General features: G+C 31.1%; 2 protein-coding genes across 2 annotated transcripts in view; both read right to left on the reverse strand.

The window, feature by feature from the left end:
- Positions 1-3,183, reverse strand: part of LOC122270129 (uncharacterized) — a 28,474-nt gene extending 25,291 nt beyond the window's left edge. Inside the window, exon 1 of the mRNA XM_071186132.2 lies at positions 2,940-3,183. Coding sequence (XP_071042233.2) covers positions 2,940-3,128 — 189 coding nt within the window. The 5' untranslated portion in view covers positions 3,129-3,183. The remainder of the gene's footprint in view (positions 1-2,939) is intronic.
- Positions 3,184-7,010: 3,827 nt separating this feature from the next.
- Positions 7,011-24,620, reverse strand: LOC107437540 (uncharacterized). Its single transcript, XM_016049593.4, has 5 exons — positions 24,347-24,620; positions 18,523-18,726; positions 16,062-16,205; positions 12,643-13,905; positions 7,011-8,321 (listed from the first exon to the last, which is right to left on the reverse strand). Exons 2-5 carry the CDS (start codon positions 18,713-18,715, stop codon positions 8,179-8,181), a joined length of 1,743 nt encoding a protein of 580 aa, XP_015905079.3. The 5' UTR covers positions 18,716-18,726; positions 24,347-24,620; the 3' UTR covers positions 7,011-8,178.
- Between the last annotated feature and the right edge of the window lie 1,963 nt (positions 24,621-26,583).

Consider the following 26,583-nt stretch of genomic DNA (forward strand, 5'->3'; position numbering starts at 1 on the left):
TAATTTTGAAGTCGAAAAAGATTTTTTTTTAATTTATTTTATCTTAATGTGATAATGGCTGATACATATATATATATATATATATATATATATATATATATATATATATATATATATATATATATATATATATATATATATATATATATAGTGAAACCTCCGTTAAGCGGACATTCACGGGACCAAAAAATTTGTCCGTTTATGAGAGTTGTCCGTTTACGGGAAGGGTACCCTAATAACGAAATTTAACACCGTAAATTGTTTTTAGAATATTCTCAAAGATGTAGAAATAATTAAATAATATCTACAAGGATACCGTAAATATCTACAAGAATATTTATTTAAACAATAAGAAATATATAAAAGTGAAAAAGAGATATAAAAAAGATAAAAAAAGAAGATTCTTTATATATTCTTTTTTATATAAGTAATATAAAAAAGAATATATAAAGAAGTTTGATATAAATACATAATTCTGGATGTAGCTACAGATAAATAAATATAATTTTCCTATTAGCATAGATACTCAAGTTAGACATATGATACCAAATAGGAGCATACTGTCCTCAGTCCGTTTCAATTATTAGGTTCACATCCCCTTACACCTACTTATTATTTGATAGGGAACATGGTTAATACCTTCTTGGAAAATAAACCTCCCATGATTCACAGAAAAAAAAGTAATGTGACCTATGGAGATGATTATTCACAATTGATCAGCTATCAAGTGCCTGAATAAATGTTTCATTTACATAAATACCTCAAAGATTATACTTCTGTTCTCTTTTTTTTTGCCCCAGTTGTGTTAAATACAGTCTTCAAATTGATAAGAAAATTAAAGAAATTTTCAATGGGGAAGAAGCATTGAGAGAAGTCATTTCAACTTGAGGGGTCTCATAACCTGTGTGGTCCAGATGAAAAGATCAAAAGATGCCCATGTCAGAATTATTTCAGGAGTGCAGTACCATTTTCTCTCCTTTCTTTACAAAGATAAGGCAAGGTGACAGGAGACAGATTGTTTTTTCGGTGGTGAAATAGCTTAACAATATTTTTAATTATGGATAAGGCAAAAAGCTTTATTTACATGCTTTAAAAATGGTGAAAAGTTGCATTTTTTTAGCTTGCAATTTATTTAGAAAAAAAAAGTGTCCGGTTTGTAGAGATAAAAAACAACGTTTCAGGATCAAAATGACTGTCCGCGTCCGGTTACGGGAGTGTCCGCTTTGCGGAGAATGTACGTAATGGTTTATTCATAGAAGATTCCCGGGGAATTAAATATATGTCCGTATTGAGAGGCGTCGGTTTTGCAGGAGTGTCCATAACAGGAGGTTTCACTATATATATGTATATATGCATGAGATGAAATTATATAATCATTTTTGCACTTATTTATGCATTAATAACCGTAAGAAGTAAAATTTTCTTATCATCTTCACACAGCCAATGAGATATTCCATCATAATCTTTGTACAGCCATGCAAAGTAGAATGCTATTCCCATCGTAATTCAAATAAATGACGTCACCATCTTTACACAAACAGAACGCATAATTTGGTCAATAGCTTTGCATTCACAGTCAAGTACATTGTTTTTCACCTTTATCCTTGCTCAACTAGTCATACGCGTGAAACATTTAATAACTAACATTCCATAAGCAATCATGCAACGTAGGAATCCGCCATCACCTTTTTAACATCCATTCAAAGTAGAAAATAAATCATTATCTTTATACCAATAGGAACATAAAATTTCATTTCACTGACAACTTCGTACATATGTATGCCATGGCCTTTAAACTGTCATGACCTTCTTTTAAAAATAATCCTGCACCCAGAATCCGGATATTATCTTCCATATAAACATTTAATAATGAATTCAAGTAGCTCCAAGAATATGTGATTTGATTTTATAAGTCGAAGTAATCTAATATGATACCAAACATATTTATCCTTTTTTTTTCTATTAAAAAATAATTCCATAGAAAAAAAAATTTTACTGACACATTTTTTACTAATAATACTATTTTATTAAACGATTTTCACTAATTTTTTATTAAAAAAATAATGATAAATTAGTAAAAATTACACACACATATATATATATATATATATATATATATATATATATATATATATATATATATATATATATATATATATATATATATAGAGAGAGAGAGAGAGAGAGAGAGAGAGAGAGAGATAGATATGTGTGTGTGTTACTGTGAATGACCGAAATTGATGGTTGTGAACTTCCACCGGTGAATATTGGCAGTCACATAGTCTCTTTGGTAAATTTCCAAAATATATACTAGGCTGTCACTGCCCGGTTTGCCCTACATCAAGGTTTTTTAAGGTTCAGTGCCACTGCTCGATATACATTTGCCCGGTATGCCCTACATCAATATTATTTTAAGCTGAAGTGCCATTGCCAATCAAGCATTTAATCGGTACTCCGAACACTGACACTTCTCCTAATCTGTCCTCCTCAGCAGGTATTGAAATAGGGAATAAATATATAAAATCCAAATAAATTAATTATGCAAATAATCCGATATAACAAGTATTTCGGACTTTCACCAAAGCGACTATGTGATTGTTGACATTCACTGGTGAATATATGTATATATATACATATATATATATATATATATATATATATATATATATATATATATATATATATATATATATATATATATATATATATATATATATATATATATATATATATATATATATATATATATATATATATAAAGAGAGAGAGGGAGAGACTTTTCAAATCCAAATTCCGTTTTATCTCCATTGGTGTAATAACATTTAAAGAGGATTCAGACAGATCTAGAAACAGTCATGAAGCTATTCTAGGAATAAGCTCTGAAGAATAAGCTTTTCATAATTCCTTCCCAATTAAGAAAGAAAAAAAAAGGCACTCACCGGTGGTGGGAGTCCTTCGAACGAAGCAGGCTCGTCCACCTGTGGCTGATAGTTTGGCATGTTGTGTCCGTCTCGCACTTTCTCTCCGTTATGTTTGGATATCGAAGTGTCCGCGTTCGGGGAGTGAATTGCGAACCACCGGAGCGGAACGGCCCGAAACAAACTTCCGTTTTCCTCACCGATCTCCATCGCCCCGTGAAACGAAGAGAAAGCTCACTCGACCCCGCTACTCACTAATGAGTGTAAACAAGGTCTTTTCACCTGTAACATTTCCAATGATTGGGAAACATTTGTTCTTTATGGGCACCTTTTTTTTTATTTTTCGAGATCGTTCCGCAGGAAGTCATTTTTTCATTGATTATGTTGTTCGATAAAGAGAAAGTAGGAAGTAACAGAAAAGGGCTGATTATCAGAATTACCTGATTATTCGAATCACCTGATTATCCGAATCATCTTTATTTACAGTTTTGTGAAATGAAGTCAATCTTTCCCTTTCTAAGCGTTGTCATGTTTTGCACAGAAAACCGAAGCACAACAGTTCGATTTCAGGAGTAACACAAGCTTGAAAACGTATTTTCGAAAATAAATAAAACATAATTATTTTCATTGCAGAAGTTAGTTTAAAATTTTAAAGAAAAAAATGTACGCATAATGAATAAATTATTACTGTTGCTCTGTTATTTTATTTATTACTGTTTATTTTAAAATGTATTATTTTGAAAAATATTTTCTCAGGATATCAGAGCTACTCATTTTGCAGTTCTAATATCCTGCAATACTTACAAAAGAAAATATTGTCCTAACCATTCTGGGCAGCATGTTTTAAAATTTCACAAGCACTTTAACATCACAATTTTTGCAAGAATCTCTGTATCTGTAATCTTACTACATATGAAAATCTAATGATAACGTCGCAGTTTTCCATTGTTTTTTGTGCAAAAAAAACATTAATTTACTGTTATTAATTACAGTTAAAGCGATCTGTTAAATGGTTTAGAACTTAACGATCAGTTTCATGCACAATGAGATGCAAGCAAAAATAGTATTAAATATATCTGTCCATTTGGCACACGAAAATATTAAAAATTTGAAAAAATATATTATAAGTTAAAAATAACGTTAAAAAATATGTAAAAAAAAATTTAAAGGAAAAAAAAATTCTAAAAATATTCAAAAACTCAAAAAAAAAAAACGGAAAGGAAAATAAAGAAAAGACAGCATTTCGTCATCAGTTCTTACGATTATAGGCAAAAAAGTGCTTTCTAATATTGTATTAATGTAGCCAAAGCAAAATATATTAATACAGTAGTGTGAGGAGGATCGAAAACTGAAACGAAACTGACTTATTTAGCAAAAAATGTAAAAGAAAAGAAAAAACGCAAAATAAAACAATCAAGCAAAATATAGAAAATACAGAATAAAACTCAAAATGTAATATATAAAGTGACTGGTGAATTCAAATGTAGTAAGACACCGACATTTTTCAAAAATGATTTAAATTGTTTTCATATCAAGTTTGCCAAATTACAAAATGAGAAAATAAAAGAATACAACAAAATAAGAAAATAAAAGAAATGATGAAATTAACTTATGGTTCGCTCTTACTGAAGTATAAAAACGCGTATGATTTGTTAGCTACCTTGGAGTGGCTCAAAACTGAATATGCGAAAAGTAATAATATTATACTGGATAATTCGAAATTTATAATTAATAAGGCTGAATTTCAATTATAAAATTTTAGTGTTAATAAGGTCAAAGTGTGATTAAACTTTTGGTTTTTTTATTGACCATTTTAAAAGAATTCTTAATATTTAATTTAAAAAAACTTTAAAAAGTTCTCATTAAATATTAGAAGATTTTTAGTCACGGATTTGCCCAAATTTGATAAGCCAATGGTAGTTCAGTAAATATATAGTTCAAAACTAATTAATGTGTTAGATTTGGAGCAGACTTTGAAGAATTAGAATATTTAATAACAATTCTCATCTGCATTCAGTTTCGTTATCATTAAAGTTTACATGTTGTACTATACATAGTTCTGAAAGGTGACCAAACTGGTCACCAATGACGGCTTATATCGTTTAATTTTTACTAATTTACGGATTTACAGTATCTAAAAAATTGATTAGGTAGCGAAGCAAAATTATTTGCATCGGTATTATTTTTGCACCTGCTTATACTGATTAGTATAAGCAGGATCCGCTTACACTAATTTGTTATCCATAACATAGGAGGTCGCAAGTAATGTCATTGACAAAGACAGACGGGACATCATCTATTTCATGCATTCATTCCATATAAACTCATCAACTGCTTCTCAACTTAAATGATAATACTTTTCTTAGAACCGAAACAATATCCTGCCTCTGTTTACATTATGTCGGTGAGCTGGATTGAAATTTGTGTTTTAAAAAATTAACATAGCATTTCTCTTATCAAAACTGTTATTTTCTTTATGAAAAAAGTCAATTAATGTATCTAAATCAGTGGTTCCTAAAAGGTGTACCGTTTTTCTAATTTCTCTTATTAAACTTGTGTTTTAACTTTTTTTTTAAAAAGTCAATTAATGTATCTAAATCAGTGGTTCCTAAAAGGTGTACCGTTTTTCTAATTTCTCTTATTAAACTTGTGTTTTAACTTTTTTTTAAAAAAGTCAATTAATGTTTATAAATCAGTGGTTCCTAAAAGGTGTGCCGTTTTTCGAATTTCTCTTATTAAACTTGTGTTTTAATTTCTTTTTTAAAAGTCAATTAATGTTTATAAATCAGTGGTTCCTAAAAGGTGTACCGTTTTTTGAATTTCTCTTATTAAACTTGTGTTTTATTTTTTTTTAAAAAGTCAATTAATGTTTATAAATAAGTGGTTCCTAAAAGGTGTACCGTTTTTCGAATTTCTCTTATTAAACTTGTGTTTTATTTTTTTTTAAAAAGTCAATTAATGTTTATAAATAAGTGATTCCTAAAAGGTGTACCGTTTTTCAAATTTTTCTTATTAAACTTGTGTTTTAATTTTTTTGTAAAAAAGTCAATTAATGTTTATAAATCAGCGGTTCCTAAAAGGTGTACCGTTTTTCGAATTTCTCTTATTAAACTTGTGTTTTAATTTTTTCTTTGAAAAGTCAATTAATGTTTATAAATCAGTGGTTCCTAAAAGGTGTTCTGCGGGAACCTAGGGCTTCATGAAAGGGTCCCTGAGGCACCGAGAAGAAGGACTTTTTTAAAACCAACAATAAGTTTTGACACTCTTAGTTACATTTATAAGCAATCAATAAATCATTATTATTCAATATTTTAGTAATTTTTATGAAGTGAAAGTAAAACATCTGAGAAAAAAGAAATAGTAATAATTAAAAAAATTATATATTGAATAAATTTAAAAAAAAAGCATGCATATATAGAAATATACTTAAGCATTCTACATCGAACATTTTAATTTAAAATAAAACAATTAAAATCAACAATAGAGAAATTTGCTACCACTACAACTATACTCCAACATTTATAAAAGCGTTTTTTTTTCGTTTTATTGTAGATGACAAAATAATACGATTTAATAAAATTATAATACAATTATATTGCGTTTTAATAAAATTAAAAAAATGATGAAAATAATAGATAATTTTTATGTAATATTTTCAAAATAGTTTGTTTTTCTTTATTTAATTTGTTTCGTATTTCAATGACTTTGGGATTTTCGGCCCAAAGAAGATCAACTATTAAGGGTTGCTTAGTAATTTTATTTTTTATTTTTAAACCGTTGTTACACAGCTGACACAAGTTTTGGGCTTATGTCTACTAATGTTCACCTTCGTAGCCTTGTAATTCTGAACATGTTATATAGGTTTTTTTACATTTGCTTTTACATTTTGCTTTTTTTTCTATATTCAAGACTTGCAAGCAACATAACTATCTTAGCTGACGTTAAAGCTGGAAAAGCATTATTAGCTATTTAAGCTTAACAGGCAAGTAACCTACTTAGCTGTATCCTTCCTTGTAGGCTTCATAATTTTATTAAGTTGATCAGATAATTTTAATTCAAATTCATCGTGTTGCGCAGTACAGAAAGAGACAGTTTTGACACAAAGGTTTTATTGAGTAAGTGACATATTGTACATTCCCATGAAAAGTATGAATAACATTATAAAAATTAAGTAAGTGACATATAGTACATTCCCATGAAAAGTATGAATAACATTATAACAATAAATTTTATGTACTTGGCACTGAAAATATGGAAAATGGTCTATCAAGCTCTCTACTGAAAAATTTTGCACACAAAATGACTAAAATTTTGTAAAATAAAATAACCGGTAAAGTTTTCTACTGGACAAGTCTCTTCTTAAAATGTCTTACCAAAGTCTCTTACTGAGAAATTTTGCGCTTGAAATTATTAAAATTCTGTAAAGTAAAATAGTCACTCAAATTCTCTACTGAGAAAGTTTTTCCTTGAAATGGCTGTAAAATTCTACGAAGTAAAATGACCTGTCAAGTTTTCTACTGAACAGTTCTCTACTTGAAATGGCTGCACAGTTCCATAATGCAAAAGGGTCTATCAAGTTCTCTCTTGAAAAATTTTGCACTCGAAATTTACAAAATTCAGTAAAGTAAAATGGCCTGTCCAGTTTGCTACTGAACAATTCTCTACTTGAAATGGTTGTAAAATTCAATTAAATAAAATGGCCGGTCAAGTTTTCCACTGAACAATTCTCTACTTGAAATAGCTGCAAAATTCCGTAATGTAAAATGACTTGTCAAATTCTCTGCTGAAAATTTTTACACTTGAAAATACTAAAATGCTGTAAAGTAAAATGATCTGGCAAAATCTTTGGTGAAAAAGTCTTTTCGTGTAATGGCTATAATTCTATGAAGTAAAATGGCCTGTCAATTTTTTTAAACAATGCTCCACTTGAAACGGATGTAAAATGGCCTGTAAAGTTCTGTACTGAAAAATTATCTGCTTAAAATGGCTGCGAAATACTGTAATTTAAAATGACTTTCTAAATTCGCTACTGAATTCGCAGCTTCATTCCAGAAAACACATTTCATCATCATGTCAACATATAATGATGCCAGCGTTATGAAAACATACGAGTCTAATAAATAATGATATGGAGTACCAAGGTCAGATGTAGAATTAGTAAAAATGTAAAATAGATTATTCATGGTGTTGAATAAATCTTAAAGATGATTTCAGGTGTAGATTTTCGATTCCACATCGTCAGATGTAGAATGAGTGAAGATCATCTCTGTTCGCAGCGTTCTTCTCTGCCTCTGCGCCTAATGAAACGCGACATGAACTGTAGAAGAATGCTACACAGCATAGACATGCCCAGCATCATGTAGAGCAGTCCATCATATGAACCCATACCTTCTCTGAAGATACCTAAAAATTAAAACAATCTTATTTCACATTTAAATAAATTTAAATAAACAACTAATTCACAACTGACATTTTACTAAACAACTAAAAAATATTTCTTACCGATAAAATCATTTATAAAAAAGAAATAAAGTTTGTGTGTAAGGTTCTACAGAACCAATAACCCGCTAATTTTTTCTAAAAAAAATTTCTCTAAACTTGGGAATTTTCAAACATTTTTTTAGCCTGAAAACCACACCGTCTCCTCCACTAAATCTAAAGGGCTCGGCAATGGTGTCATTCATGAAAGAAGGTCCCTCCATTAGTTTTAAAATTTCAAAACCTTCGTAGTTGTTTTTGAACTCATTAAATTTTTTTCAAGACCTTTTGATATTTTTATTTACCTCAGTTTTAAGATGCATGCAAGCTTTCGTCTTGAAACTAGCCAGCGAGTAAGATATGCGTGGTTTTACTTAGATTAGTGCAAGTTTTTAGCCCAAACATCCATGAGAATTAAAATGATCTGTTTGATTACTTATATCAGATACTGTATACCTTCTGAGTATTATTTTGTAAATTGGCACACGATGTGAAGGTGTTCAGGTGGCGCAATAGGTTAAAGCAGTGCTTATCCCGGTGGTAACGAGCAGTAAGACGTGAGTTCGATCCTGGCAGCCGACTAAACAACCAAAGAGTGTACGCAATGGAGTAACAACTTTAAATCAGTCGTGACTGAAAGACTTTTCACTCGTTGCGATGAGGAAGTTTGTTGAGAGGGCTAAAGAGGCCAAAATGATGTGGCTTTCCTATTATGGCCGTTAAAAAAATTGAGCAGGGATAATTGATTGACAGCGTGGATTAACAGCTTTCCAGGTAGTTGTACCACCAATTTTACTTCAAAAATACGTGTATTTCACCTTTAAATTTTACTAAGGATTCGTAAAATTTGCGTTAAACTGGAACGTCAATTTATAGAAAAAAATAATTATCCAAAAAACTAAGTTACATAAAATTTTACGTAAACAAATTTGTTTCTTTTACGAATATTTTACCATTTGTACTAGGCAAGAAAGAGTGCGTCATTTTTGTAATATTTGCGTCAAAATGTACATAAGCTGAAACGTCGAATTACAGGAAAAAACAGATATCCAAAAAATAGAAAATTTATGTAAATAAATTCGAACCGAAATTTACCAAAATTTAAATGGTAAATTTAATTTGTCAATAATACGTAAAATACACAGAATCATTTTTACTTAATCTGAATTGTAAATATTCTTCCGTTAATCTTTCTTAAAATATACGAAAGCAATCCTACCGAAGGGTTGTTGGTATAATCTATTCCGTTAATATTACGTAAAATATACCAAAGCTTTTTTGACCAAAAATTTCAATGATAATATCATTCCGTCAATGATACGTGACATTTACGTATAAAGCGTATTGACTTTACTAATTACCCAAAAATGTACATTTAATGTACGCATTATGCTACATGGGTAGCTGAAGAATTAACTATTTCTTCGAATTTAGAATTGAACAATCGAAATGATTATCTTGAGGACCACTTTATTTCAAATTAGCAAAAAATTTTAACTTTTATCTACACTTTAAAAAGAGTAAGTCAAATCTAAACACCAATAATAGAGACATCGTAAACGAAGATCCTTTCATTCACACCATTTGAAAATAAGTGAAATTCAGAATGTAGCCGAATTGCACTCTGACTTGGCATGAAATATGCCAGCTTCTGCAAGTCAGGACAGAGTTTGAAGACTACTGCTTGAAGCTAGAACTACTCTGAAAAATGGACTACCATTGACTTTTTAAATTTAGTACTTTTAATTGTTTTTTCTGTTAATTGTTTGAAGAACAAGTACAAGTATTTATAACGAAAATGCTAAAAAAAAATCGTTCCTTTCTTCTGAAAATGTTCAGGTCCTCGACATGTAGAATGTATTTTAGCGTGACATTGACAACTGTATAAAATCAGTCAAACAAAGCATCATCGATGTCAATCACTGTGAGATAGAACAGAAGGCGAGAGCTAGAAATAGCTTTGAGTTTCATTTAATAATGATACTGTAATCCTGACAGGAAATTATTAGTCGAAGTAATTCCATCCCCCCTTCTCATTTCGATACCACTTTACTGCCCTTTGGTGTGCGTTCCATTTTCTTCATTTAATTTATTTTTAACGACTTGTGTTTAATGATGTTGTTGTTGTTTTTCTTAATCCAAATATGATAGTGTGGTTTGGCGAATGTCAGTAACGGAAAAAAAAACATCGGATTTTTCTCTCTTCATTTTACTTTATTTAAAAAATATTGCTGAATTGACTATTGATGAAAAATAACATTTTCCTTTTTTAATAAATCCATGTTATAAAACATAATGTTTTACTTTAACTATCTTATTTAGTTATAATTAATAAGACGTATTTAAGGAAAACCATCAGTGTAGAAATATCAAACAATTTCGCTTTTTCTTTAAAAAATGAATAAAAAAAGTAAGTAAATAAACTTAAGTTTAGAGAATACCGGACAATGTCCCTTTGTCATAAAGCATAAGTGCATGAAATACCAGTAAAGTGTATACATGCAAATGGTATACATATCTCTGCCAGGTTATGAATGTGGTTAATCTGGTTATTATACTTAAGGCTAGAATAACAGACTTTTTTACTTACCTATAACGACAGTTACAGTCATTTTGACCGCAGTAAGAAACCGGTAATAAGTAATTGATATTTTACCCGAATATCAGGAAAACTTTCAAATAAGTCGTTTTCATTAATTTTAACATTCTGCAGTTTTTAAACTTCTATTTTCAGAAAAAAAATATCTTACTACATATAAAAATCTAATAACGGTGTCGCAGTTTTTTATTGTTGTACGCGTATTTTTATTGGCCAGAAAATCACGTGGTGGGATCCAGTTTTTTCTCATTTATTTCCATATTATTTTGATTGTTATCAGTATAAAATTAATAAAAGTTATAAAGGTATAATAAAAAAGCTCTAATAAAGGTATTTTAAAGCTATAAATATTTTTGTATCCCTAATTTAAAGTTATTTTGCTATACTGCTATTATTAAATTGTACAAGCAAATTTAAAAAAAAAAGGCATAGTTTACGTGCTTTACGCTTAAATCAATGTGTTGATTTTTAACTATATATATAATATTGCCGTGACGAATTATTTGGGCTTTAGAATAGACAAATAACTTAAATATTTTTGAAAGCAGATTTTGCGACATTTTTCCCCCTAGTTTAAAAATGATCAAAATCATTATCGTATTCTTAGTATTTGCAAATTTTTATGATCCCAAATAATGCAGCATTAGAGTAAGTTTTCAAATATTAAAACATTGAACCACAAACGCTTTTCCTTTTCGTAAGACTGTGGTTTTGCTTCGTATTGACGTGTTGCGCCATTTTTCATATAAGTTTAGACAATGCTGGCTTTAGATAGGCTAAACTTGACCTAACTGTCATGAGTAACAGTTGAAAACTCACAGCAGTTATAAAAATAGTATATGATTAGCGAAAAAGCATCATTTCATATTATGACGTATCATTCGAAAAACAGCCTTAAATCCTCCGCTATTAGTGGAGTGTATGAATTTTATTAGCATGGAAGCGTTAGTTTCAAAAATAAAGCTAAGAAACGTAAAAAATAAGTGAAATGTAAAGAAAAGTAAAAGTAAAATAAAAAGCAATGTATATAATAAAATTTAAAGTTAAAAAAGCAAAATTAAAGTAAAGTGAAGTAAAAAGTAAAACGAAAGCGTAAAGTAAATTGTAAGATATAAAGCAAAGTTAATGTAAAGTAAAAAGTAAATTTAAGTGTTAAATATAACATAAAGTGTTAAATATAAAGTAAGGCGTAGACTATAAAGTAAAATAAAGCTTAAAATATAAAATAAGGTGCAAATAAAAATAAAGTGTAAAGCAAAATGATAAGTATAATGTAAAGAATGGCGCAAATTGTAAGAAATAAAATTAGCTGTAATTTCTTTTAATATTATAATTATTTGGAAACTTCATAAAAGAATTACTTAACGTTAATTCTATTTATTAAAATTACTTATTAGAATAATTAATTAAAAGGATTCGGCTGTTTTAAAATATCATTTTAAGAGTGCAATCACGCACATTGACATTAATGCTAAACGTAAGAGCTATGCCTAAACTTGGGGTGAGTTAGCAAATTTGGCAAGTTTCACTTCTGTCGGTTAGGTTATCACATATTAACAATTCATCCAGCAATTATATAGATAAGTGTAACATACATTAAATACAGTGATTACGGAACAGTGTTTATAAAAAATATTACTGACATACCTATTAAGGGTGACATCGTGAAGCTCATTGGTGCATACAGCAAGAGCCTGGATGCCATTGCCATCGCTCGATTCTTCTTCTCAATAAACTCATTCAAGGTTCCGGGAAGACTTGTTGTATTGCCACCCAAAATAAGTCCGAGTAAGCAGATGGCAGTTAAAGTAGCCGAAAACCCCGACACAAAAACAAGCATTAGGCACATTAGTCCTATTAGGGCGAAACAAATGGCACTAAAGTTGGCGACAGTTATGTATCCATGATCGGTAACAGAAGCTAAGAGAAAGCGTCCAATTGTATCGAAAAACGACAGAGCCATCACGAAATATACCTCGTGATCGCGTTCGACGCCCTTGTCTCGAACAATGTCTATGGTAATGGTTAGAAACATATACATGACGTAGAAATGCAAGCTTTGAATCAGGGTTATGAGCAAAAACACGGGATTCCATAGAACACTAATGGAATTACTTGATTCTTCCGAAGTGAGTTTCTTACTATTTGTAGTAATAGTTCTAAATTTATTGTTTATATAGTAAATTTGATCGTTCAAGACACTGCAATTTAACACTGCAGGTGTATGCCCTTGGTCCTTAAGCACTTGCGTATTGATAACTGAAGATGTTTGCTTTTGATTTTTTAAGTTTTGATTATTGAGCACATCAGTGTCCATTTGCTTGGAATGTCTTTCTAATATGTTTTTCTGCCATCTTCGGAATTCCAAAGGCTCGGTACTTGTATAGGACAACAAACGTACTGGAGTAGAGTTTAAAGTATTTTGATCAGAAAGGGAACTTGGTACAAATGAGAAGATAGAATCAGGATGGAGTTGAAATTCTGACACATCAGTCGATTTAACATCTGAAACATCGTTCGCAAGTTTATTATAAAATTCGAATTTCCGTGAATCAAATTTTTGCTTTAAATTAGATTCTTTTCCCTTTTCGACCACATGGCACACACTAGATTGTTTTGTTTTCAAGTTAGATTCACCCGCTGATGAAGGTTTCAGTGATTCAGACTTCTCAGGTTTGGGTTTATTTAACAACATAGTCACTGGTATGCTGTTAAGTATGATGGCGGATATGATTAGGAAAGTTCCGGATGTCCCGAAATGCAACAGCACTAATTCCAAAAGAGGAGGAAATAAAGAGGAACCCAAGCCGCTCCCACCAAAGACAATTCCTTGTCCCTTTGCTCTGTGCCTGTCGAAGTGTTGATTGATGATCTCAGGGACAACAGCAGTGGCCCATCCTAAACCAAATCCTAAAATGAAAAATACATTTTATCTAAAATAAAAATGTGAAAGATTTGCATCAGATTCTGATTATGAGTTTATACTTTTCATTAACAGTTAACCACTTTACTTTGACTAAGGACCGGTTGTCTCCTGCGTGATCACCTACTTGAAAAGTCAATTTAAAAGAATAAAAAACGATAGAAACGGACATTTTTATGCACGTTTCTCAGAAAACTGGATTTAACTTCACTAAGTTTCAAGTTTAGTTACAGAGTTCGTCAGCAAATGGCGCCGTATACTATAAAAGCTGTTTTTAATCTGACCACCATTTGCAGCAATAATGTGGCATAGACTGAGAAGAAAATTAGCAAACGCCTGTGCAAATATTTCAGTTGGAATGGTTTGACATGCGGATATGATCTGGCAAATAGTTTTCCAATCAACAGCGCTATCTGTTGACGATCTTTGTAATTAATATTGTAACTTGAAGGAGATGGAATCCAGGTTTCCTATACATTTCTATCTCCTTCCGGTTTTCTTTAATTAATATTTTCAAACCATCCGTCAATTTTGGGACAATCAATGGATGCATGATTCCGAAATGCACAATGGGTGCTCCGAAGTAACTACCTCGTATTAATTCATATTTTCACGGGGGATTAATTCATTCTTATTAATTCATATTTTTAGAATTGTAGGTAACAAATTCAAACATTTGTCGGAAAAAATTTGTATTTGAGACAGAAAAATAGCCAAAACATTATCAAGCTATAAAAATTCCACTAAATCCAATAAGAAAACGTGTGTGATAAAATAATAAAGTATCAGTTTATCCGTCGAGTCGAACTAAAATACTATCAAACCGCTTACTATTTCCTTTTCTATTAAAGTTACTTATTGAAAATTTTAATCCACTCTTTTTCTTTGATCAGCCACGATGTTAAACAATGCTACGCTGATAGCATCTTGTTTTTTTCTCACTGCATTAAATAAAAAAGGCGCAACGTTCAGGGGGTGAGCTGCTCAGTTTAATGCCTGATTATTCTTATTTCTTTCATTATTGATTTAATATGCACGTTTGTAAAGGTGTCCCTGACAATTTGCCCCAAACTTCTACCCCACTTTACCACTTGGAGTTAATTGGAGCTTTAATGCTCAGTCCCTCATTCGTGCCACAGCCAAGATGCTCATAAGGAGTAGCTAGATCAGGGGAATTATCATAATAATTATTTATCGCCAGACATAGCCACCACGGGAATATTATTTCAGCTATAAATTATTCATGTATCTATCCTTTGTCTATTTTATATAAAGATATAAAGACATTAAGAAATTTAAAATTATTAAGAGCAAATAAATTACTTTTAAAAAACTATAGTTTCGTATTTTCTATTTAGTTCTGCGTGAAATGTTATCTCATGACAACTCTTATCTATAAAATTAAGAAATCTTTGCAGAAAATTAATTTACAAAACTCGGCTTATTAAGGGTTGCAAATAAATATTTAAGAAAGAAAAAAAAACGTTATTGGAACACTAATTAGGAGAGAAAAAACGGATTTAAAAAACTCGTAATCATTGTGTGTTATTGTCAGATGAAATTGTAATGCCTATCGCTAGATACCGTCTTTAAGATTCCTCCTCACACAACTCCTTCCTTCTCGCTCCCCTTAAAAATGATGGGGTGAGGTTTCGCCTTCGATTTCTCGCTCCCGTGAAATTGCCGGGCTGGAGTGTTCAGTAGTAACGAGGCAATAAGATTAACACTAATTCATTTCCTTTGCCCGGAAAGTATTTTATTTCTCATTTCACACACCAGAAGGCAGTACTAGGATTTTTTAAGGTAATTGTAGATAGTTAGTTTATTTAAAACTAGATGTCAGCACTAATCAAATACGTGTATTTGGCAAAATAGGCACTTCTATGATCGTTTTCTTGAAAATAAACCAATCGTTAAGGGTTGAAAGATGTTCACTTGTTTTAATAACTTCCTTACTTTTATTAACTTCAATAGTGACTCGTCAAAATTTCAGAGTATTCTAATAAGTCCTCTTATTATTTTGCTGTCCCTTACTACACCGTTCTTGGCATTATTTTTCACGAAGACTCTATAACTATACAAAAAGTGATAATTACGAACCAAACAACGTGAGGAGTTTTTGCACAGGAGATTCCATACTTACCAAAAATTAAGCCAAAACAGATATCAATGATAATGATGCTCTCTGCAAAAAAGCACCCTCCAATGCCTATTGCACATAATAAGCAACCAATCTGTGTCACTCTCTGCAGTCCTAACTTCTCGCCAAAATATCCTGCAAACGGACCTGTTGGCGAAAAGAATCATTGTGAGTTTTAGTTAGAAAGAATATTCCGATTACTTCGCTTTTACAATAAATCTGATTTAAAGTAACATATTTCCCCCCTGTAAGCTTTTTGTTCGAGTGAATGAAAAACGATTTTGTATCACAAAGCATAGACCGCAACAACTGTGGGACAGTTCCGCGACACGAAGCTTCAGGGACTGGCTCCACATTCCTTCAACTAAGGAAAAGTAAACCAGTGGATCCTAAAAGGTGATGTTCAGAACTCCAAAGTTACGTAAAAAGATCACAAGGGTTCCATTAATTAAGAATTTTTTCTATCAGTAATGAGTTTTGAAACCTGTAATAGGTTCACATTTAACTAAAAATCATTTATTTATTTAATAATTAGAATTATTTTATCGATTGTTTATTTAATATTGTTATGAAGTTATTTAAGCAAAATAACAATTTGAAAAATAGCAAATTTTAAAATATATATTTATGTTTTTTTTTCAATAACAATATATTAAACAAATTTCTAAAAGGATATGTTTCTACAAATGATTGTTTTAGTATTTCTCGACGAATTCTTAAATTCACAATAAAATAACCTGATTTACTTTTTTTTCCAATGACTAACGGATTAACACTCAACATTCAGGTATCAGTAGAACAGATTTGTGGGTCACACTTTCAGAGGCACCATATTTGGTGGGCCAAAGCAGCTCTCACACTAGGGACAGATAGTACAAAGAATGAAAGAACATCCATGACTTGTTCGGGATTCAAACCCAGAACCTTTTTGATACCCAGTTCCCTGAACCTTACACTGTCTCGTCGGTGATAACCTAATTTAAGGATTACTAATTATTCTCCGATAACAATTCTCACACCAATTCTCACATTTTTTCTCGAAAGTCATAATTCAACTTATTTTATTCATTTCAGTTAATGCATTCGACACGAACTAATCCCAGATTGTGGTTAACCCCTACATTTTGAGGGTCAGAAATTTGGAAACAAAAATAAAGATGTGTTTATTCAGAGAAAGTACATTTGTGTGTCTGATTTCGTAACTTAAAATATCATCTGCACTAAGTAATTAGCATATTTGATATAAATCCCTCGAGACATTTAGCTTGAGTCCTAGAACGTGAAGGTCCCGCAGTGGACTGATCGTTAAGACACGGCTCCCAGCAGATCACCGAAGTCAAGCATTATTGGCTGCGGTCAGTATGCACCTAGGGACCGAGAGTGTGCGGTATTGGTCCTCATTAAACTGTGCTACTATAAAGTGCTCGCCTTCATGTGCAGGTCGTTGGGCTACCGACGCAAGGGTGCCATCCCCTCTGCAGTGGATCAAAATTGTGATGGCATGTCTTCGGATCATCCTCAGGGATGTTTCCCAGACCGACGCCAATAGCCCATTGTGCAGCTCTAGTGTGACGTAAATGAACTACAACAACCTAGAACGCGAAGATCCGATCATCAGATCAAAAATAATTTAGGGTGGTCCGTTTTTTATTTTGCGCATTGTACATGTAGTACATGCATTCACGCATCCAAAATTTGCCTAAAAAAATTTGCAAATCAAGCAATTATTTCTATGCAAAAATTTATAAATTAAAATGCCTTTTGGAATAATATTTTCTAAAGCTTGAAATTTAAAAAATAAATTTATTTAAAAATTGCTACGTCTCCACAACCGTTTGCTAAATAAAATGGATTTTTTTTTCTTGCTTTAAAATTATTATTAAAAAGAGAATATTAGAAAATACTTTTTGGGTATCAAAATTTTTTTTAATTTTCAATTTAGAGTATTTAATTTTATTTTATACTCGTCGTTGAACAGCCGACCCAATTATGGGTTTGAAACTACTAATGTTCAACTCCGTAGCTTTGTAAGACAAGGGAACTCCTAGAGCAAGTATTGGGCGAAATTTGCCTTTGTGGAGGACTTTTTGATGTGACTAACCCGCATTTGCGTTACATGGAGAGGAAGACCACGAGAACCTACCACGGTTAGCCTGATAGTGAGGGGATTCAAATCCATGTTCTGTCTACTACTGAGGATATTTCACGTCAGCACTGTGGTCGGTGAAAGCCGGGTGCGGAAATCGTATCGACCATCCAACGCAGGGATCTAACCCCGGTTCATCTTATTGGAAGGTGAACGCTCTATCCATTCATTTCCCACTTAAAAAGTATTTAAAGTGGACCATTTTTTTTCATTTATTTTATTTAATTTTGCCTTTTGCGCTCTGTGCATATAATTAAAAAAAATGCGAAGATTCTATTGATTTAACAAAAATTGAATGAAGCAGATAAAAAAAATCACCTGACAAACTTCTTGCGCAATAGGCCAGAGCGAATGGAAAAGATGCTGCATTCCTGTCAGCGCCGTAACGATCCAAAATGGAGACAAAAAGCTGTGATCCCAATCTCATGGGGCATGTCACGAAGGTGAATATGATGGAGCTGGCCACGGCCACAATCCAGCTATGTCTGCTGTCCAATCCAGTTATTTTCATTTGGAATGAGTCTGAAAAAGAAAGAGTTTGGGTCATCTTTTTCGTTGCAATATTTAAAAACAAATTATTTTCATTATTTTAAATCTTTCTCAATTGTGCTTATTTAAAAAGCAATTAAGACATAATACAGAAGATTCTGAATATCGTATACTCAGTTAAAGGGTTAAAAATTCTATCGAACTAGTAATAATGTTTTAACACTACAGAAAAGGCAGGAAACATAACATAAGTTATCCGCCTGATTTCGACATAATTGTTTTTAACGAAGCCTTAATTAAAATTTTAATTTTATCTTTGGTAAGCTTTGGGAAGCAATTAAGACAAATTGTGATGCATAAATTTTGGATTAGTTTTTTTTTTCTAGGTCAAAAATGTGTTTTCATCTGTTAAATGATAAATCTTAAAAAATTTTAAAAGAACAATAAAATAAAAATAAATACATTGATATATATAGAGTATATATATCAAAGAATTAGGCATACATATCAATGTAGTGTACAATATATTGAGTTTTTAAAGAAAAATTATAAGCATTCTTTTTTTTTTAAATTTGATAAAGATAAAGAAATTCACACTTGGACTTTAGCTTTTAGATCAAAACATCTCTAATAATGTACAAAGTCTACATATAAAGTTTCAAAGAATTCTTTTGTGCGTCAGCATAAAGACATTTTTGTGAAAATCAGTGTTCTTCAGAGAATGCATTTAAAATGCAAGAAAATTCCGAAATGCAAGACATTTCTGGCAACAAAAAAATTTATAATTTGAAAATCAATTTTTGAAACTGAATTTTATTTGACATTATATACATAACTTGTTCAATTAAAGAAAGGTTAAAATACTTAAAGTGTAACAAAAACATTTATTTCAGGTTTCGGTTTCGTTAGTCAGTATACGAAAAACCAACCACAACTTCATTTCTAATAATCGAAGATAAAAAAGAAGTTTTTTGGAGAGTTTCTGAACTAAAGTTCAAATATAGGAGTTCCCTTGTTTTCCGGATTGGATTCACAATTGCAGTTCTACGGTGTTAAACATTAATAGTCGTAAACCCAAAAAATTGGGTCGGCTGTTCAACGACTGTTATAAAATAAAATATCTTAATACAATACACTAATTTTTCAGTTCATTATTTTGTTAATTTAGCCGTAACATTCTATTTAAAATCACGAAACAAAACAAAAAAATGATTGAACAGCAGTGGAGTTTAGTGAGTAAAGTGGGCTGGGGTCGTAGCTGTAATTTTTTGGCTAAAATATTAACAATTAAATTGGAATTTAAAAAGCAAAGTTGTAGATGAAGTTGTAATATAGTCTAAGAGCAAAATGATTAGGTTTAAATTTTATAACAAATAAATCTAAAACCAAATCTGTTTTAATGAAATGAAACATTTTGGAATATTTTATATGAATATTCATTCACTTTAAAACCATCCATTTTTCGTAAAGAAATGAAAAGTGATTGTCGCAATCGTAGTAATCGGTGAGCTAAGCAAGCGGGAGGAAAAGATCTCTTGTACTATTATAACAGAGAGAGAAAATCATATTAATAACTATACATACAATGATTCGGAAATGCTCCAAGTTTAGGCATTAAAAATCATAATATTTAAAGTATTCTGGAAGCTTCTTGTCTCAATCCATAGATGGCTCTGTCATCAATGAAGTATTAATAGTGAAATAAATGTGCATAGGAAGTTAGAAATAAACCAGCCATGTTATTCGATAGTTGTTGTTAGAAGTTTTTATTTTTTTTTTCTTCTAGTGAAATAACTGCAACTGAACTCCTTGTTTTAGCGATGATGTGAAGACCATAAGTATACGACTGGGTTTAACGGAATTTTTTTAAACACAATTTTAGATTAAAATTTTAATTTTATTTTTGGTGAGCAGAGGTCCTAAAATTATAAATCTAATATAAACTTTAAAAATTTATGAACATTAAATATATAGTATTTCATAAATATCAACAAAAAAATTTTCTTGATCAATAATATAGCAGTTACCTAAGTTTTTAACTAAAAATATTTAAAAATTTCAAATATACAATGAAAGAAAAAACTAAATAAATTGTTCAGTATTGATTTTTTTTCTTAAATAGAAATTTTTGACATTCTTACTTAAAGTATGATAAATATAATAAATTCCTACTTAGATCCTAGCTTTTAGTTCAAAACGTATCTGACATTTAACAAGCTCAAAATACAAAGCTTCAAAGATTCCAAATAGTCATGATGCCACGTTAAATATAAAGAAACCTATTATACTCATGATACTTGATGGGTTTGGCTTACTCGAAATAAAATGGAAAGAACAGTATCTAGCCTAAACAAATGCCACGTTTCAACAACCAATCAGATTCAAGATATCCACTCTACGTCACTTGCAGGTATCCCATTATTGGGTTCTTCCGAAAGTGGCGTTTCTTGGTTACTTTTTTATGGAAAATAGCGATTTCTTTTGTGGAACATAAAAACATAATGGTCTAACTCAGTTTCCCGTTGTTGTCGGTGTGTTTTAATTGACCGTAAATTCAAATACACTGGTTATCATAAATTAAGGAAAAATCACAAAAATAGCGATAACTCTTTCAAAAGTAAGCCAAACCGTGCAAAATTTGCATATGTTGTCCACTAAGAGTAGCTGAGTAAAATTGCAATATGCAAATTAGTGGCGCTGCACTCGGCTTACGTCATCTGCCTGGAGCATAAAAGTCCAAGTTTGAGAGAAAGCACACAAATTTTACTGTGATTGCGACATTGAAAATCTGAGATAGCCAATTCGTAATAATGACCTCTAGGCATCATTTGCCTGAAGAACTACGATGGAGAGCCATCGGGAGACTAGAGGCAGGGCAGAGTCAATCAGAAGTGGCCAGATGGCTAAATGTGAGTCCATCTGTGGTTCATAGACTTTGGAGGCAATTTCAAACCACAGATTCGGCATCTAGGAGGTTCAGTCAAGGACGGCCAACTGTTACGACCAGTGCCGATGACCGATATTTGACATTAAGTGCACGCAGGAATAGAACCGCTACTCCGACACATCTTAGATCCTCTCTTGCTGCAGCCACCGGAAGGTTGGTGTCAACGTCAACTGTGCGCAGAAGGCTCCACGAAGGTGGTCTGTATGCGAGACGACCAGCCATTTGCGTGCCGCTCACATCACGCCATAGGAGAGACCGTTTGCAGTGGGCCCGACAACATGTCCACTGGACGTCAGATCAATGGAGGCCTGTTCTCTTTACGGATGAGTCCAGGTTTAGTCTAGAAAGTGACAGTAGACGTTATTTGATATGGAGAGAACCTGGGACCCGTTATCATCCATCAAACATCCGTGAAAGAGATGCATACGGAAGAGGCAGTGTCTGTGTTTGGGGAGGCATATCCTTAGGAGGGCGCACATACCTCCATGTCTTTCCAAGGGGAACCGTGAATGCTCAGGTTTATCGAGACAACATCCTTGATGCTTATGTGCGCCCATATGCCGGGGCAATTGGTGATTGCTTCCTGTTACAGGACGATAATGCAAGACCACACAGAGCTCGCATTGTTGATGATTATCTTCAACAGGAAACAATTACTCGCATGGAGTGGCCAGCTCGATCCCCGGACTTGAATCCTATCGAGCACGTTTGGGATGCTCTAGGGAGGCGTGTATCTGCCATCAATCCGCCCCCTCAGACCCTTGCCACGCTTGCAACTGCTTTACAAGAGCAATGGCTCTCACTTCCTATTGAACTGATAGACCGCATAATTGAAAGCATCACACATCGCTGTTTGTGCTGTATTGCTTCTAGAGGCAATCATATTCCATATTAAAGGTACTTTTTCTATTGCAAACCGATACTTCCAATTTGTTTATTTTATACATGTGCTAATTTCTATACTACTATTAATGTCTGATAATTTCTTTTTATGTTGTTTAATACCTTACTATGTGTTGTATATTGTGGGTAAGTTTCATAAAATTCCATGTGTAATTTCTTGAGTTATCGCGATTTTTGTGAATTTTCCTTAATTTATGATAACCAGTGTAGTTGGATCCAGTTTTCTTCATTGATTTCCATATCGTTTTGGTTGTTATTAGCATAAAATTGATAAAAGTTCTAAAGGTATTGTTTTCCTATAAATGCTTTGGTATCCCTAATTTTAAAATATTTACCTATACAGCTAATTTTACACCTTTGATTTTGATTGTTTTCTAAATTATTAAACTGAGAGCTACAACATTTTAAAAACTATGATTATAGCATTTTTTAATCATTATTATAACGTAAATTCTACGCTGCATTTTAATATAAAATTTTGGTGTCTAATCCCATTAATCGTTTTATAATTATTATTTTTTGTGCACATTTCATCAATATACTGTAATAAATTACAGTTAAAGATATTTTAAATGACTTAAAACTTTATGATCAGTTTCACACGCAATGTAATGCAGGCAAAAATTGTATTTAATGTATCTGTCCTTTGGGAAAGCGAAGATATTCAATTACGGTTGAGAACCCACCTAATTTGATATGAAAATACACTTTGATTTTTAAATGTTATTTTTAAAAATGATTACTTCGCAAAATTCTTTACGTTCACTGATCGATCTTAATGAAATCACGTGTTTGGGGATGGGAAGTGGGGACACAAGCATAAGCAAACAGAATTCTTTTTAGTACAAATAATTTAAGTGAATAATTTCAACGTTCATAAAAAAAACCATTTTATTTCAAGAAACAACAATTATTGCGATCAGTTAATAAAATTTCGCATTTGCACTTTTTCGTAGTTATTTCGATCTGAGAGGAACAAATTCATCATTAAAATCTCTTTAATTAACGAAATTGATTATTATTAAATTTTCGAAAGTGAATGGGGGAAAAAAAATTTCAACTACTCTTTTGGGATTTGGATTTTAGTACAAATATAATCCAGAATATCTAACTGGTTTTTTTAGTAACTGTTAGGATATATTTTCTTAGTATTAAAAATATCCTAATATATTTTTGCCTGTAATTAGAGCGTCAAAAAAATACATGAAAGGGAGACCCGCGTCCCATCTGCTACAGAGAGTTATCGTAAAAAAAACAAGCAATTTTAATAATGAAGAACAATAATTTCATTTAAATCAAAAAATAAAAACATAATTTTTTTCAATTTTTAAAAACGACATACATAAAAATGAAAACCGGTGTCCCATCAGCATCAAAGGGTTGTGAAAAAAAAAAAAACAATTTTAATATTGAAGAAAAATATTTCCATTAAAAACAAAAATTCAAAACATTTTTTCTTTAATTTTTAAAAGGGATTTAAAAAAGACGGTTAATTATTTTTGCACGATCCAACACTATAAAAAAAAAATTATTAAAGAAGCAATACGCGCCTTTTAAAAACGTTTTAAAAGTTGTCTCGTTTTAAAATTAATTTTAATGGATTTACAGAAAATTACAATATTTTTCCTCTTATAATTTTCTATTATTTTTAGAAGTAGAAAATTTTTGAGACATTTCATTTTTTACGTATTTATTTATTTTTGCTTGCAGATGTAAGAAAAAAGCAGTTTGTCTGAATGATATTTAAGATGAAAGACTTTAATCGAAAGCTAAAACAATGTAATTAATATGAAAAATACATACCTTAACCAAGCGATAGAATTTTAAATTGCAACTGAATTCGAGCAAAAGTTGATCCGTTCTTCTGCTGAAAAGTGGGTAGATAATCTCGAAATGTGCTACTAGAATACACCGGAATCTACTTCCTAGGCCTCTTTAATTTTAATCCTTTATTGGATATACTTTCAAGTGATAATTTTGTTTCCTTTTTTACTTTACACAAATATTTACTATTTCTGACAGTAGGATAGATAAAATAGCGAGGTCTTCGAAAAGCTAAGTAACGAGTATAAACCTTTCACCTGTTGGTTCTGTACACAAAGGCTTGAGGATTTTATAGGTGTAATTTCTAAATTTTCCTCTGTAATCTGAGAAAATAAATCATCCTTAATCGCATTTTACTCTAATATCTAACAATCACGATAAGCATATCTTCCTTTTCATAATTTTTAAAAGTTTGAATTTTTATGACGACAACTCGGTTGCTGGTTTTGCGCTGCCTGAGTTAATATTGTCAGCGTAATATTTACTTTTCAGGCACTTCTATCTATTTTGAATATTTTCATTACTTTAAAAAGATAATAATCTTGATCTTTGTAAATCAAAAATGATACCACCCTAAAAATATTTCTCAGATTTTGCATGAACTCAATTCGTGACTTTATTTCATTTCCTTTATTTCAAATACCCCATTTAGGGTATTGATACGTTCTAGGGGAAGTAAAAAAACCTATTTACTAAGTACCTATAATAGGTACATACATTATGTACCTATATTAGAAGATTGGATACCTATTTCCTCATCACCTATTACCTTAATACCAGTTGTACATATTAACATAATTGATGCATCATTGACGTTAATTTTATTGGAAAATGGAAACGAATAAAGTACTGACTTGAATTATGAAATATAAAAATTATTAATATAAACATTATTAATAATAATAATAAATTATTTGATGTTATAATGGCTATTCAAAAACAACCGACTTTTCCCCTGCTTCCTTTAAAAAATGTATAAGAAGGACATGCAATACTCTTTAAATAAAATGAACCTGATGAAATGAAAATTTTATATAAAATGAAGGTGGAAAATGAACTGAGACTATATCAGCTCGATTCTTATGAGTTAAATGCGATATTTTATTTCTAACTTTTTCGAGGAAAACCATAAAAAAATACTGTTTATGAAAATTTTTAAAATTATATTATTTTATTTTTTTTTTTCGTGTTAGGAATAAACAAGGCCTTAAAAAGTTGCGCCTTTTTTTCCAATATTTTCTCATCTTTGTGAACTTGGTATTGATAATAAAACTAAAAGGTCAGATGTACTACTTGTAATGCATATCAGTTATACTAAGTGCAACCAGAGAGAAAAGCTGATTTAAATCTAATTATTTATTATGTTACTAGTGGTGTGGATAGAGCAGATAACTAAAGATGGAGGTTTTAAGTATTAGACTAGCAATTAATTATCCGTTAAATTAAAATATTAATCCAGTAATGTTACAAAAAAGTTAATAAAAGATGATATCTTGGTAATTAATAGTTCCTGAGATTCGGATTTCTTTAAAATTTTAATTGAACATAAATCTGAGTATCGGAATCCAGCTCTCAGGAAAGCCTGAAGTCGAAGTTGGAATCGAGCATTTCATTATAAAAACATGCACTAAACTGAAGGACAGGCGTTCACAAAATAATTAAAACTAAAATAGTTTTATTTCTTTTTATTTATTACCCTTCCCATTGGCTTTATGTTATTATATTAAGCAAAACAATTTGTTAGATGTTCATATCAGCGTATTAAAAATTAACTATAGTCATTATCATTTTGCATGATTTATTGCTCAAGGACAGCACTTGATTGTCAGAATTTTCCACAATCGAACAATTTTCGCCTGTACGTATCCCTTTTGGAGCACGGTAAAAAATAATTTATTACCACGGTGCCTGCACCTATATAAACCTTTGGCACCTATAAAAACAGCACCAATTGCCTATTAAAAATACTAGCAGTTGCGCAGGCCAAAATTAATTCAGCATCATCATCAATAATAGTATGACACTTTTAAACAAATCTCTTAAAAGAAATCTTACCTTTTTTCTATTAACTTTGCTTTTCAGTACCGAACTTTTTTTTATTTCAATTACCGTTGATTTTAATTTTATAAATACACCTTTGAAAATAAGATATCTGCAATGGTTGTAGTGTGGGTATTTCGATCCTGATTGGTTGTTGAAACATGGTATTTGTTCAC

The sequence above is a fragment of the Parasteatoda tepidariorum genome, chromosome 9 (genome assembly GCF_982258835.1).
Source record: "Parasteatoda tepidariorum strain Cologne lab strain chromosome 9, Ptep-v5.0, whole genome shotgun sequence".
NCBI lineage: Eukaryota > Metazoa > Arthropoda > Arachnida > Araneae > Theridiidae > Parasteatoda > Parasteatoda tepidariorum.